At 46.4% G+C, this 16320-nt stretch overlaps 1 protein-coding gene across 2 annotated transcripts in view; it reads right to left on the minus strand.

The window, feature by feature from the left end:
* Positions 1–3599: 3599 nt before the first annotated feature.
* Positions 3600–16320, minus strand: part of BTRC (beta-transducin repeat containing E3 ubiquitin protein ligase) — a 202300-nt gene continuing 189579 nt past the window's right edge. The window contains exons 14-15 of one of the 2 annotated variants that reach the window (XM_010356122.2): positions 10290–10482; positions 3600–7774 (exon numbers count right to left, since the gene is read on the minus strand). In XM_010356122.2, coding sequence (XP_010354424.1) covers positions 10321–10482 — 162 coding nt within the window. In that variant the 3' untranslated portion in view covers positions 3600–7774; positions 10290–10320. The remainder of the gene's footprint in view (positions 7775–10289; positions 10483–16320) is intronic. The other variant, XM_010356124.2, reaches the window with a different exon arrangement.

Consider the following 16320-nt stretch of genomic DNA (forward strand, 5'->3'; position numbering starts at 1 on the left):
ACGCCTGGGTCTCAACCAGGAAGAAGTGGGTGTTTCTGTGTGAGCATAAGAGAGCACTAGGTGGGATTTCAAGGCACTCATGCTCGGGGGTAACCCAGCCCCTGCCAAGGCCCAGGGTGGGGGTGTCCAAGAGCCAGGCCTAGAGGACTCAGCCTGCAGACCAGTAACCATAGCAAGACTCTGGTGCGCCATGGTGGCTTTTCGTTCTGGCTTAGGCTTCAGGGACTTTCCCGAGGGCTGATTTGTGCTTAACTGGGGGTCAGGATACAGGGCAAGGGTCTGGCCACCTGGAGGGAGAAGAGATGGGCTCTTGTGGCCGACCGGGCTTCTGCTGCTCTCCCCTTCAGCAGGGCAGGCCTCCAGCCACCCCTCGTTCCACAGCTCCAGCCTGGGACCACATCTAAAGTTGCAGGCACTGGTTGTCCCTAGGAGGCCTGGGGCTCGGGACACCTCTTCCTCTCCTGAGGATCCCAAGGCCTGTTTGCCCTGGGGCCCCCACCCCCACTTACCCTCAGGGGCCAGGAAACTCTGAGCACAGGGTCACTTCACTCTGAGGCCAGCCTGCACTGTGACCACTCCAGGTACAAGGCATGAAAACCTACCCATTGGGAGCTTGGTGGCCTCAGCCTCTTAGCCCTACCTGCTATGGTGGTCCCTGGCCAGGTCCTTCGGGGTTTGTGGTCCAACCCCGTTGGGGAGAGGGATGGGTGGGGAATGGTGGGAGCCCAGGCAGGGAGGCAGAGGGGTGGGAGGAAGGCCCCTGACAGCAGGACAAATGCTTGTAATTTTATAACCAATCGCAGTGTGTCCATGGGGGGCCATTTGTGCCTCCACTCAGGACCAATCAGCCTGACAGAGCTATGAGTCTGCCTGAGTGAATGTGAGCTGCTCCCCCCACTACTTACTGCAATCTCATTACCCGGCCAACCCAAGACTGGCCAGAGCTGTGGGGCTCAGGGAAGGGGGAGCCACCCAAGCCGAGCAGAGCCAGGCCAGAGCCAGGGTGGGCCTGGGGCCAAGAGGGCAAGGTGGGTGGGCCTTGGAGACCCAGCAGCTCAGAGGAAGGGAGAGGAAGGAGTCGGAGTCTCAGGAAACAACAAACAGTAAACACTGACTGGGTGCAGAGCATTTAGGATCCAGAGAGGGCCTAAGCCCCTGCCCTCAAGGGGCTTGCAATCACCTCAGGGCAGATGGAAGATTATAGATAGATGGGCCCTAGGGAAAGGGGGGCTGAAGACAGAAGTGTTCAAAGTACAAAAAGGAGGCTGAAGGCAATGAGAGGGGCAGAGTTCTAGAGCCAGGCTGGCACTGGGCAAGGGGCTGGAAGGCAAGAGTAGGTGAGAGAGGGAAGAGGAACCAGAGACAGTTCGGGAGTGCATGTAGAGCCGGGGCAGAGAGAGAAATGCCCACTCATGGGAGGGAGAAAGGGGCAGCCAGGGGAGGGTTGGGCTGGCTGGTGGTGGATATTAAAGAATGGCCTTGCTGGATCTGGATATCTGGCTCTGGGGATGGCTATGTGCCCATTAGTCTCTCTAATTGTCAAAAATCTAATTTAGTGTCTGGAGCCTGGGCCGGCCTCGGGTTAAGTGGAGGGAGGCAGGCCTAGTCATAAATCTGCCCTCACAGCCTGGGCTGGTGCTAATTCTGCAGTTAACTGAGGGGTGAGGTGGGCACAAGATGGGAGAGGCAGGGCTCTGGAGAGGGGGTGTCCCTGCATGCCAGCCCCCATGTGCTAGGTCATAGCCAGGCTCTCCTGTCTTGCAGGGGGCTCATCAGACCGTCCAGGGGAAGTGCCTCACATTTGACGTGAGCTCAGGGCCAGGAGTCTCTCAAAGGTCAGCATGGCTGGGACTGTAAAACTGTCAGCCCCCTCTCCTGGACCCATTCAGGCTCTACGTGGGCTGTGCTCTTGGAAAACGACCAGGGACTGTCCCTCACGGGTGGGAAGGGCACATTTCCTCCATGAAATCATGAGTGTTTGTTGAGGAAAGGGGCATGGGGATTCACACTATGTGAACAAGTGACTGGTCATCCAGTGATTGCTAGGGATGATGAGGACCAGGTGACATTCACCTGAGCTGCTTGGGGAGTCACGCTCCATTCCTTAGTGGGGACAGCACACTCCCCATTGGGCTGCCCAGCCTCTCCTTCCCTGGGCCCAGGCTCAGGTGGTGTCTGGGGGCCTGGCCAGTCCCTGAGGATCGCACACAGCCTGAGGTGGTGCTGGTGATGGTGGGCACTCCAGCCCGGGTTTGGTAATGACCTTGCTCCCCTCAGAGTTGTTAATTGAAAGCAAGGGGTGTAGTAGGCGCAGCAGGAGAGGGTGGGGACGGAGAAGGTTCCCTGAGAGGCTGTTTCCATGGGGGGAGGAAACAATTTCTCCTGGCTTCAGCTCCGTCTCACCAGGCACCCACTTGGCCTCTCCTGCTGCTAACGAAGTGCCTTTAATTAGCAGCCTAATAAAATGCTCTTAATTGGCAAGAGCCAATCAGGAAGAAGAGAGGTCTCGTCCCTTTAGTCACTGCTGATGGTGGCACAGCTCTAGGTTGAAAGTGGGGAGGGATTCCTGGCCCCGTCGGGCAGTAGGAAACCACGGTTATAGGGCTGAGTCTTCGCAGGGCAGGCCCTTGAAAGGGCCTCCCTGGGGAAGAGATCTCCCTGAGGAAGAGATCTGACACGGTGTGAGGGTGAGGTCCACAAATCCTTAGGCTCAGCCTCTGCTCAGGAGCCCAGCTGATGAGGAACATTAACTGAGCAGATACCAGTGGCTCCAGAGTGGTTCCTCTGATGCCTCCCTCCCTTCCTTCTCTCTTGGGTGCTGCCTGCCCTTAGTTGTTAGGGAGGATTCCTCAGTGTAGTTTTGGTCAATGTGGGTCCCTTTTCTTGCTCCTCAGTTTCCTCATCTGCCAAGGGTTGTCAGTCCAGACAAGACAATGAGACTAAAAGGCTGATGGGGGCCAGAGAGCCTTGGTCATGTGGAAGGGTTATTAATACAAAAGGCTCATAGATCTAAAAGGATGGGTCAATTTTGACAAGGATCCTGCTTGTGACACTAGAGAGGGGAGGGGAACAGGGCCAACGGGGAGAGAGAGTCCCATTCGGCCACTGCCTGCAACCTTGTACCTCCCTAGGTTTGGCTGAAGGAGGGAATGGGGATTTCACTCAGGAACTGCAATGTCATACCCCAGATAGTCAAGGGTGCCTTCATTCTTACAGCTTGTTAAGAGTCCTTCTGGAAATTGCTCCCAGATGTGAGCCTGCTTGCCTATAAACTGATCAAATGGGATGTAGGGGAAACTCAAGTATTTTCACCGCTGAAGGGCTGAGAAAAATGTAAATTCTGCATTCAGGTTGGGCTGTGGTTGGCTAAGGTGACCAATTCACAGATGAGACCTGACTTTGGCTTCAATTTAACTCAACATGGAACAGTAGGTGTATGCTGGCACTACACACTCACCCACAGCGTCCAGTCCTGCTTTCTCTCATCTTGTTTTCTCATGTCAGATTATCTGCAAAGGTATCCTATCTGTGCACTCCCTCAGTCTGTATACCGAAAAGTGTATTGTCCTTTTTGATGTTGGGGCAAGGAGACAAGACACTTAGAAAATTCACTTTAATCTTATATTTGTAATTTAAGTTACTTTTTTCCTGAACAGTTTTAAAAAACCAAAACACACTCTATTACCATGATCCTAGGTTGTGAACATATTGGTACATTGACTACACATCACTATAACATAATCACAAAAGTCAAAGCAGTCAGTACTTAAGAGTCTAGAGAACAAAGAGCTGAACCAGCTGAAAGCTCTCGGGGAAGCTCACATGTGTTGCTAGGCCTGTCCCATTGCTGGAGTGCACTGGCCATCCCTCAGATCTGTCTGGGCTGGCCTGAGTGGTCACTGCTTTGAGAAAGCTGTTAGTTTCCTTGGTGCCCAGAGGGCTAACATCCTAGTTGGCCTTTTCCTTCAGTGTCCAAGAAGGGGAAGGGTTAGGAGAGGAGGTAACACTTTAAAACACTTACTGCACTGATCCTTAATAAAATACACACACATCCAATCAGGAGCTAAGCGCGCCAGCTGTGCTGGTTGGAAAGCACATATTTTCGATGTCATCTGCCTCCAGGACATTTTAGATCATAGGTACTCTACTTCCAACAGAAGGGGTTTCTAAAGATCAATGAATTAAGTTCCACCTGAAACCAGGCAGTCATCATGCTCTTTTGATTTCCCTCTTCAGCTCAAAGGATTCTGACACCACAGATGAGCTACAGGTAAAGAAGTGAAACTCAGTTTTATTCCCCTAAGAGATGGCTCTCTTTCCAACACTATGTTGACACTGTGGTTAAAGGAGGTCTGGTCTATTGGTGATCAGCTGTGTGGAGGAAGACCAGGGAGGCTGTACCCTAAGCCTCAGGGCTGCACTAATCTGGGTTGGACTGCTCTGCTTCAGGCTGGAGGGTGTTGCCATCTAAGGCAAAAGGGAGATGCTGAGAAGGTCAACAGTACCAAGGTATCTAATCCAATTATAGGAAAGAAAAAAAATTGCCCTGATTATTTCCAGTATTCCCCACCCCTCCCACCTTTGTTTCCCCACACAATCAAGTGCTAAGTAAGGAGCAGACCAACTACAGCTGTTCAGACCAATAGTACCAGCAGCCGGCAAGGGAAGAGTGCATTTTTTTCCTCTGTAGCTTTAGACTGTACAGAAGAAAAATAAAAAAGGATTGTTCTTACTCAAGCAGAAAAACAAGAATGATGTAGGGGTCTCACAGTCTTTTCTAGTTCGGAAACAAGTTATGAGGGCCAGACTTTATTACCTGTCAATAGAGATCCAAAAGAGTCCCTGTCTCTGAAGTTAGGAGACACCAGAAAGAATTTTGCTAAGGGACATGTACAAACGGCTTTCCATCCATGATTCACATCCTTTCAAATTGCACACAAAGTTAAAGGATGTTCTCAGCAGTGAAATACACACACGTGCAGCAAGGCATGTTGGTCTTGTCCAAGTAGCCCCAGTGTGCACCAAAAGGTCACGTGTCTGTACCTCTTCCTCTGCCTTCAAACAGGGTTTCAGCCTGTCTTTAAAAAAGGTTTCCTTTAGGCCCTATATTGGAAAGTAAATTTGAGCGAGAAGAGACTAATCTACCATGGGGACACCTTCAGCTCTGTTTCTATCACTCCTTGGAATGTGCTGAGACTTTGTCTCTCTTTTTGTTTTAAAAAGGTCAAACTTTACATTTATTCCAGCTGGGGATTAGTGATAATCAATTCCCATTGAAATCATGCAGAGATGGTAAGTGGGGTTTACCTTCTCTGGAAATGAACTTTTACTTACCTGATTATTTCTTCTACAATGAACTGGTAAATGACCCCCAGAGCTGAGAAATGTGAACGATTCAAGTTTTTCAGACCACTTAACTTCATTCCCATTTCCATCAGCAGCAGAGAGGACAACTTGGAGAATATTCTCAACTGGGGGAATGGCTCCACATCTGCAGGGTTCGACCTGATCTCCTTTGTGATGTACTGGACATGTTTCAAAACAGTCTTAGAAACAATATTCCTTCAACTGAACCTAGATTGGAGAGCAAAACCCAGGGCACCAATAAACATTCAACAGCTTCCACTTTGTAATAGCAGCATATGACAGAAGGGCTGGTAAAATTATGGCTATTGGACAATATTTTGAGAAAGCTTGAAACCCATGCCTTTTAAATGTCTGACCTGTGTGTTTTTCAGGGCTGACAGCCCTCTATCTTCATCTATAGCAAAATCCTTACCCAATCAAAAAGCCATTAATAGTCAACACAATAGATGACGAACCCTGATAGTGCCCAAGTAGAAAACATTTCTCTGTAGCATTTGGGTAGCTGGGAAGGGAATTACATTGAGAAAATATTTCCTAGGCTACGATGTATCATTACGCTGGAAATATTTTCTGAATATAACCTTGAACTAAAAGCTTAAAAATACTCATAAAGCAGGAAAGGAGAATGCATATGCATAAACTGACTCTCAAATATGTAGTCACAACATCCAGTCTGGGTACACCTCGAGAAGAGGATACCTTCTTGCCTGGGGAGACCAGCTGGGTGCACATGAATAGTATTCTGTGTGCTCCCAGGTTGGTGTGGCACAGGTGCCCTCGCACCTGAAGCCCACTAGCTTTGGCAGCTCACCCAGCTGCCTTCCGAGTGGCTAGGTTTACCCGACCCTTGCCGAGGTCCAGCCATTTATGCTGTTCACCAATCGCCACAGACATTTTATTGGCTGGGGAAAGTGAAGAGCAAAATAAGGTCAGGAGGAGGAAGAAAAGGCAGTTTTTGTCCCATTTATAAACCCTGTATGCCAAACTTCACCCTGATCCTCTCTCTTGGGCAGCTTTGCCCTTCTGCAAATACTGGGTGTGGGAGGAGCAGAAGGAAGGTTCTGCAGTGCAAAGTTGACACGGTGAAATCAATTTTTGAGAGATGATATTTAACTGGCCAAAAAACAAAAACAAAAAACAAACAAACAAAAACACCAGTGTTTTCTCCTATCTCTCTTAAGCTACCCTGATCACAGTCTTGGCAAAGATACAGGCACCTGGGTACTCACAGGCCCCAATGAGGAAATCGGAGATGGAAACCATTATGCAGAATGCACCAAGCAATTGGCTCTGGCCATTTCAAACCTTTCTGTAGGCTGAGCCTTACCAGTGATTTAAGATGAAGTACAATGCTTTTTATTACACACCTAATTGTTAATGAGAGGAAATGCAATCAGCAACTCCTTTCCACACTCTACATGGAATCAAGGACACTGCTGAGTCCAGAAAAGACGCAGCCATTGATGGAGCCCAGGAAACTTCTTCTCCTGGCCCCCTGCTACCCGCCCCCCGCCCCCCATCCTCCTTTTGGGTGTGGGGAAGGAGAGGGAAGAGTTGCAAATATGATGAGAGTATCATGTCCGAGAATCCACTGCTGCCACAGGGTCACTTGCAGCAAAGGTCTGAGGCTGAAATCTTCACTGAACAGCATTTAACTCTTCCAAGTGTTGCATTTTCTGGCTGATCTGGCTCATGCTAGAGGAGGACACTCTCTTCATACACTTTCTTCTCAGGTGGAGCAGACAGAGAAGAAAGGTTGAAGGGGAGTAGGCAAGTAGATGGGAAGAGGAACAGAAACAAAGAGAAGGCAGGCAGGCAGGAGGCCCAAATCTTCCAGTGTATACATTTTTGTGTTTTCTTTTTCTTGCCCCAGAGGCTACAGAAAGGGAGCTCTGTCTCCTCCTAAGCATATTGGGGCTGGGCTGCTCTGGCCAGGTGCTTGGCATTCCTGCAGTTAACAGGGAGACACTGGGTACTGTCTGGCTTGAAGCTGCATCCCCCATCCCCTAGAACTGGGTCTCTCCCAGCAGGCTGTACAGGGAAACTAGTTCTTCTGCTTAATGGCAAAGCAAGAGAGATTCTGGCAAAACACTAAATATATTTATAAGTCATCTTTGTCTGGAACCAATGGGAAAAAACTAGGTGCAGAGGGGAAAGGAGGAGAGGAGGGGAGGTTTAAAAGTTCCAATCATTCACAAAAGATAGAAGATATCTTCTGATAGCAGCACTGAAGCAGTCAGCTGTGCTGAGTAGACCGTCCTGGGCCGACTGCAGACCAACTGTGTCCCAACAGGAGTCTCAAAGCCCTGCTCCTCAGCTAGTCCGGGGAAACTGGGCAGTAGTTTGTTACTGTTGTTGCTTGTCCTGGTATTGGCAGATATGTTAAATACCGCAACTTTAACGGGTCCTGTGTGAAAACAGAGCAAACAGTCATTAGCCCCCTTTTCGATATTTCTTACTTGCCTGAAGAAAAAAGAGCATTCACGTAGCTGCCAATGGGGAAAAGGCTTAGGAGTCCTTCCTAATGCCTGCTCTCTGTCTATGCCATGCAGGAGCTTCTGTCAAAGGTGACCTGGACTGATGGAGAAGTTATACTAAAGGCAGGGCTTGCTGACATGCTCAGGGCTGTGGTGTTCAAGCAGAGTGACTCTGATGTCTTTAGGCTGAGAGTGACCATGGTTGGCATAGCTTTCACCTGCCCTGTAGAATGGCAGGGCAGGGGTCGGGGATGGTCTGTGGGCCCTGCCTTTGAGTGACCATGAGCATGGTGGTGCCACTAACAGAAGTGGGGGAATCAAGGAAAGCTGGCCCAGCTCTGTGGCTGGAGGGTACCAGCAGTGTAAAGGAGGGGACAGTGTAGTTGAGGATGTGAGTACTAGAAGTGCTCTTGCTATCTTCAAGGACAGCTGTGTGGATGGCAGCTGGAAATGTGGCCTGGAGATTAAAGCAGAGGCTTGGACTAGAGACAGAAATTTAAGTCTTCTACACTGAGAAGAGATCTGAAGCTTTGGGAAGAGAGAAGGCAGCCTAGGAAGGAATTTAGATAAGGAAGAAAGACAGGCCAGGCATGGTGGCTCACACCTGTAATCCCAATACTTTGGGAGGCCAAGGGAGGTGGATCACTTGAGCTCAGGAGTTCGAGACCAGCCTGGGCAACATGGTGAAACCCCATCTCTACAAAAAAAATACAAACAATTAGCTGGGTATGGTGTTGTGTGCCCGTGGTACTCAGGAGGCTGAGGAAGGAGAATCACTTGAGCCTGGGAGGTAGAGGTTGCAGTGAGCTGACATCGTGCCACCGCACTCCAGCTTGGGTGACAGGAGCGAAGTCCTATCTCAAGAAATAAAATAAAATAGGCTGGGCACGGTGGCTTGGCCTTGAGAGGCCGAGGCAGGTGAATCATGAGGTCAGGAGATCGAGACCATCCTGGCTAACATGGTGAAACCCCGTCTCTACTAAAAATACAAAAAACTAGCCGGGCGCGGTGGCAGGCACCTGTAGTCCCAGCTACTCAGGAGGCTGAGGCAGGAGAATGGTGTGAACCCAGGTGGCGGAGCTTGCAGTGAGCCGAGATTGCGCCACTGCACTCCAGCCTGGGCGAAAAAGCGAGACTACGTCTCAAAAAAAAAAAGAAATAAGATAAAATAAAAATAATAAGAAAAGCCAGAAACAGACTCTTAGGAGTGAGGGGGAAAGAGGCACAAATAATCAGAGAGCCAGGAAGAATATTAAAAATAGCAAAGTGTCACAGAAGTCTAAGGAAGAGAAAATTTTGGGCAAAAGGAGGGGGTAGGTATAGGGAGATTGCAGTATTAATACTAATGACCAGTTTTTCCTGAGGGCATGCTATGTATTCGGCACTGTGCTAAGCACTAGGAATTTTCCATACAGTATCTCCATGCAGCCTTCACAGGGCTCCATGAAGTGAACAGTGCCCCTCATGTTACTCATCAGGAGATTCAGGCTCTGGGAAGTTACTTGTCCAAGGGCACACAGCCTGTGCAACTTGGCTGAGGAACGATGAACCGTGTCCTCTGTGAGAGAAAGAGGCGCTGAGGCAAGCCCAGCTGGGCGTGAATCACTGCCCTCAGTGGAACACTGCAAAGAGAGATGCAGAAACCTGTAGCGAATATGTACTTCCGCCAGGAGAACTGAGGCACACGTGGGAAATCGTAACGACAGCAACGCTCCTCAGCAGCTAGGGCAGCCTTCTCAAACTGGCAACAACCTAGTGTATTCAAACTGGTCAGAACACCAGGTATGATCTGAATATACCATAATATGTATGGACCACCTGGGTATTTTAGGCTCTTCCCCTGCCTGAAAGAGTTTGGAGACTTGAGTGGGAGGATACATGGAGTTCTCACCAACGTCAGAGGTCAAAAGACAGGTCCTCTTTTTGGAGGGTTGAGGAATGGGGATAGGGATATAAAAGCTACTTTTTATATTCCTTTTAAAATCTGCCCTTTTATTTCTATGTCAGTGTGAACTTTCACCAAGAGATGTTTCCATTCACGCATTAGACATCAGAGTGTCTACTTGGCTTGAAACGTCTCTACTGTAGGTATTGTGTGATCTGGGAACTTAAACATCACAGGCCTTTGGGTCATTACTTAGTTTTCAAACTGATTCAAATCTCATTTTATTTTCATAACAGTACTACTAGATAACTAGGGCAGGAATGACTAGGCTTACCACACACGTAGGACCCTAGAATCACCTAGAACTGAGGCTGGCTACTTTGGTGAAAGGCACTGTCCATACTGTGGCAGCTTCAGCCCTGTCTCACATTGTCTGCTTCCTCGGCTTTACAGGACTTGGTGACACAAACGGCAGGAGAAAGCTCCGTGAACTAGCAACACCTTACAGCTAATATCCTGTCTCCTACCCACAGTGTTATGTACATAATAGATTTTGATACCTGGGCAAGTATGAGGTCAGTATATGGTTATTTATCTGGAGATATAGGTGTATGTTCGAGAAGGGGAACGGGGGGGTTCAGCTTGGGCAGCCGGATCATTTAGGAAGTCCCAGATGAGGATTGTGTCATCATGTGAACTACTGACAATCTGGAATTCATCAAACTGGAGTCGAAAAACTCTTCCGGAATGCTCCTAAAGAAGTAGAAACAAAAAGGGTAGGAACTTGAACTACTCAAAATCAATAGGACACAAATTCAACAAGATGTCAAAAGGAGTCTACAGAAAGGCTATGGTTTGCTGTTAATTTTCTACCATGAAGTTGTTTTTATAAAAAAAGAGAGAGGCCGGGTGCAGTGGCTCATGGCTGTAATCCCAGCACTTTGGGAGCCCGAGGCGGGTGGATCACGAGGTCAGGAGATCCAGACCATCCTGGCTAACATGGTGAAACCCCATCTCTACTAAAAATACAAAAAATTAGCTGGGCATGGTGGCACATGCCTGTAGTCCCAGCTACTTGGGAAGCTGAGGCAGGAGAATTGCTTGAACCTGAGAGGCAGAGGTTGCAGTGAGCTGAGATCACGCCACTGCACTCCAGCCTAGGTAACAGAGTGAGACTCCATCTAAATAAATACATAAATAAATTAATTAAAAAAAAAGAAAATTTACTTTGGCTAAAGGCAGCATGGAAAAGTCAAATACTAGGCAGCTGTAAACAAAGTAATATTCTTTGGCCAAGACATGCTAAATAGCATGCTATTAATAGTTTCTCATGCCAACCCTTTTTGGCTTAGGGTGGATGACAGCATTCCTTACTACCTCCCCGGTTTTACCTTCTAAGTTCCTTCTATAATCAGAGGTCAAGCATTGGTGAGCAATAAGCAGTATGCTGATAAATGTTTATCAACCAAACCTTGCTACTTTGTAAAACCACTGGTAGATTTCCACGGCATTAAAAACTCCTACCATGGCCAATTATAAGCTAGTAATAGTCAACCAGCTTGCAAAATTCATGAATAGTTGGCTCTCATAAGTGAGTATGAGCCTGTTCTAGCACACCACTGGCAGTTACCACTACCCTGATAAAGATGTAGAATGTTCCCAGCATACTGGAAAACAATCTCACACCCCTTACTAAACAATGTTATCTCTACTTCAATTTTATCATCATCATCACCTTTTTTTTTTGAGACAGAGTCCTGCTCTGTTGCCCAGGCTGGAGTGCAGTGGCGTGATCTCCGCTCACCGCAAGCTCTGCCTCCTGGGCTCATGCCATTCTCCTGCCTCAGACGTAGCTGGGACTACAGGCGCCCGCCACAACGCCCAGCTAATTTTTTGTATTTTTAGTAGAGATGGCGTTTCATTGTGTTAGGATGGTCTCGATCTCCTGACCTCGTGATCCGCCCACCTTGGCCTCCCAAAGTGCTGGGATTACAGGCGTCATCATGATCGTTTTTTTTTAGATGCAGGGTCTCGCTTTATTGCTCAGGTAAGAATGCAGCAGTGTGATCATAGTTCACTGTAACCTCAAACTCCTGGGCTCAAGTGATCTTCCTGCTTCAGCCTCCCAAGTAGTGAGGACTACAGGCACATGCCACCACGCCCAGCTTTTCTTTTCTTTCTTTTTTTTGTAGAGACCAGGTCTTTTTGTTGCCCAGGCTGGTCTTGAACTCATGGACTCAAGCAGTCCTTCTGCCTTGGCCTCCCAAAGCTCTGAGATTATACGTGTGGGCCACTTTGCCTGGCCCAATGTTGTTATTGTTATTGTTTACTCTCTTACTGAATTTCATATAATCATATAGTATGTATTCTTTTATGCCTGCCTTTTTTTTGAAACAGAGCCTTGCTCTGTGGCAAGGCTGGAGTGCAGTGGTGTGATTTTGGCTCACTGCAACCTCCGCCTCCTGGGTTCAAGCAATTCTCCTGCCTCAGCCTCCCGAGTACCCGGGATTACAGGCACGTGCCACTACACCCAGCTAATTTTTGTATTTTTAGTAGAGACAGGGTTTCACCATGTTGGCCAGGATGGTCTCGATCTCCTGACCCTGTGATCTGCCCATGTGGGCCTCCCAAAGTGCTGGGATTATAGGCTTTAGCCACTGCGCCCAGCCATGCTTGGCTTCTTTTTTTTTCTGGAGACGGAGTCTTGCTCTGTCGCTCAGGCTAGAATGCAGTGGTGCGATCTCGGCTCACTGCAACTTCTGCCTCCCAGGTTCAAGTGATTCTCCTGCCTCAGCCTCCTGAGTAGCTGGGACTACAGGCGCCCCCCGCCATGCTTGGTTAATTTTTTGTATTTTAGTAAAGACAGGATTTCACCATGTTGCCCAGGCTGGTCTCCAACTGCTGAACTCAGGCAATCTGCCGGCCTCAGCCTCCCAAACTGCTGGGATTACAGGCATGAGACACCAAGCACAGCTCATGCCTGGCTTCTTTCAGTCAACATTGTAAGATTCTTCTATGTTGCTGCATGTAAAACAGTAGTTCATTCTTTTTTATTACTGGTTGATATTCTACTGTATGAATATACTACAATCCATCTATTCTCTTGTTGGTGGACATAGGGGCTGATTATAGTTTATGGCAACAAAGCTGCTATGAACATTTATGTATGTGTCTTTTGCTCAATATATGTACTCATTTCAACTGGGAGTAGACTTGCTGGGCCATGGGGTAGGTGTATGTTTGGCTTTAGAAGATACTATGAAACAATTTTTTAAAAGTCATGCCAATTTATACTCACACCAACAGTTTATCAGAGTTCATTACTCCACATCTTCACCAAAAATTGATATTGCCAATCTTTTACACTTATTTTGGTAGGTTTATAGTAGTGTTTTATTATAATTTTAATTTGCATTTTTCTTTATAATATTGAGGAAAAGCCTCTCTATCCCTTGTTTGCTGAGAGTTTTTATCATGAATGGGTGTTGGATTTTGTCAAATGCTTTTACTGCATCTATTGATATAAGCATGTGATTTGTCTTCTATAGTCCCCTGATGTGATGGATTACATTAATTGATTTCTGAATGCTGAACCAGCCTTGCACACCTGGCATGAATCTCACTTGGTCACGGGGTATAATTCTTTTCATACATTGTTGGATTTAATTTGCTAATATTTTGTCAAGGATTTTTTAAATTTAAGAGTTACTACATTTTATTGGCACATTATTACATTTTATAATATTTTAGAGGCTGGTGCGGTGACTCATGCCTGTAATCCCAGCACTTTGGGAGGCCGTGATGGGCAGATCACAAGGTCAGGAGATCGAGACCATCCTGGCTAACACAGCAAAACCCCATCTCTACTGAAAATACAAAAAATTAGCTGGGCGTGGTGGTAGGTGCCTGTAGTCCCAGCTACTTGGGAGGCTGAGGCAGGAGAATGGCGTGAACCCAGGAGACGGAGCTTGCAGTGAGCTGAGATCGAGCCACCGCACTCCAGTCTGGGGGACAGAGCGAGACTCTGTCTCAAAAAAAAAAAAAAAAAAAAAAAATTTTTAGAAATCATGAAATTGCTAAACATAAGGGCAATAATAAGACCATACATGGCTGGGTGCAGTGGCTCACGCCTGTAATCCCAGATCTTTGGGAGGCCGAGGCAGGCAGATCATGAGGTCAGGAGTTCGAGACCAGCCTGGCCAACATGGAGAAACCCAGTCTCTACTAAAAATACAAAAATCAGCCAAGTGTGGTGGCGGGCACCTGTAATCCTAGCTACTCGGAAGGCTAAGGCAGGAGAATAGCTTGCATTCAGGAGGCAGAGGTTGCAGTGAGCCGAGATTGTGTCACTGCACTCCAGCCTGGGCAACAAGAGTGAAACTCTGTCTCAAAAAAAAAAAAAAAAAAAAAAGAAAAAGAAAAACCATACATATGTCTGAATCAAATATTTATTTATTTATTTTGAGACGGAGTTTCGTTCTTGTTGCCCAGGCTAGAAGTGATGTGATCTTGGCTCACTGTAACCTCCGCCTCTCGGGTTCAAGCATGAATCAAATCGTTTAAAATACAGATGCTCCTCAAATTACAATGGGCTACATCCTGAGGAACCTGTTGTAAATGAAACTATCCTAAGCTGAAAATGCATTTGATCTGCCTAACCTATTGAACTTCACAGCTTAGCCATTATTAGTCTGTATTTTTCTTTTCCTATATTGTGTTTGTCTGGTTTTGGTTTTAGGGTAATGCTTCATAGGATGAGTTAGCAAGTTATTCATTCTGTTTTTATCTTTTAGAAAAAATGATAGAAAATTGATATAACTTATTCAAATGTTTGGTAGAATTCACCAGTGAATCTACCTGGGCTTAGTTTCTCTGTAAAGATTATTAAGTATTGATTCTGTGAAGATCTGGGATCGCTTTCATTTCTAATATTAGTAAAGTATGTCTTCTTTGTTTTTTGTAGTCTGGCTAGAGGCTCATCCATTTTATTGATCCTTTCAAAGAACTAGCTTTTGGTCTTGATGTACTCCATTGATTTCCTGTTTTCAATTTCATCGATTTCTGGTCTAGTTTTTATTATTTCTTTTCTTCTACTTACTTTCTTTCTCTTACTTTGCTATTCTCTTAGTTGGCTCTAGTAGAAGCTTAGACTATTGATTTTAGATATTTTCTAAGATATGCATTCATTGCTATAAATTTTCCTCTAAGCACTGCTTTCACTGCATCCCACACATTTTGATAGCTGTTTTCATTTTTGTTTACTTCAAAATACTTTTCAAAACATCACATGTTCCCCATAAATATATAAACCTACTATGTGCCCACAAAAATTAAAAGTAAAAATTAAAAAAAAATACATTTCAATTTCTCTTGCGATTTCTTCTTGACCTACGTGTTATTTAGAAGTGTATTGTTTAATCTCCACATATTTTGGGATTTTCCAGCTACCTTTCCATTACTGAATGCCACTGTAATCTGACAGCATATGCAGTATGATTTCTATTCTTGTAAATTTTTTAAGGTGCATTCTATGGCCCTGACTGTGGTCTGCCTTGGTGTAATTTCCTTGGGAGCTTGAGAAGAATGTGTATTCTGCTGCTATTGGAGGAAGCATTCTATAGATGTCAATTATATACACTTGATTGATGGTACTGCTAAATTCAACTATGTTCTTACTGAACTGGCTGCCTGCCAGATCTGTCCATTACTGATGGGGGTGCTGAAATCTCCAACTATAATAGTGGATGCATCTATTCTTTCCTTGCAGTTCTATGGTTTTTTGCCTCATGTTTTGATGCTCTGTTATTAGGTGTGTACATGTTAAGGACTGTTAGGTCTTCATGAAGAACTAGCCCCTTTATCATTATACAATACTTCTCTTTATCCCTGATAATATTCCTTGCTATGAGGTTTGCTCTCTCTGTAATTAATACAGCTACCCCAACTTTCTTCTGACTCGTGTTAGAATGGTCCATCAGGGCTAGGGGTGCCATAACAAAGTATGGCATACACTAGGGGGCTCAAAAAATAGAAATTAATTTCCCTACAGTCTGGAGACTAGAATTCCAAGACCAAAGTGTTGGCAGGGTTGGTTTCATTCTGATGCTTCTTCCTTTGACTTGTAGATGGTCATCTTCTCCCTTTATCTTCACATGGTCTCTGTGTGTCCCAATCTCCTCTTGTTATAAGGACACCAGTCATATTGGATTAGGGCCTACTCCAATGACTTCATTTAACCTTATTTACCTCTTGAAAGCTCCTATAACTCCAAATACAGTCACATTCTGAGGTACTGGTGGTTAAGACATCATATCAATTTTAGGGGAACACAATCCAGTCTATAACATGTGTTATATCTTTCGTTAATCATTTACTTTTTTTTTTTTTTTTTGAGACGGAGTCTCGCTCTGTCGCCCAGGCTGGAGTGCAGTGGCCGGACCTCAGCTCACTGCAAGCTCCGCTTCCCGGGTTCACGCCATTCTCCTGCCTCAGCCTCCCGAGTAGCTGGGACTACAGGCGCCCGCCACCTCACCCGACTAGTTTTTTGTATTTTTTAGTAGAGACGGGGTTTCACCGTGTTAGCCCGGATGG

The sequence above is a fragment of the Rhinopithecus roxellana genome, chromosome 11 (genome assembly GCF_007565055.1).
Source record: "Rhinopithecus roxellana isolate Shanxi Qingling chromosome 11, ASM756505v1, whole genome shotgun sequence".
NCBI classification, from domain to species: Eukaryota; Metazoa; Chordata; class Mammalia; order Primates; family Cercopithecidae; genus Rhinopithecus; species Rhinopithecus roxellana.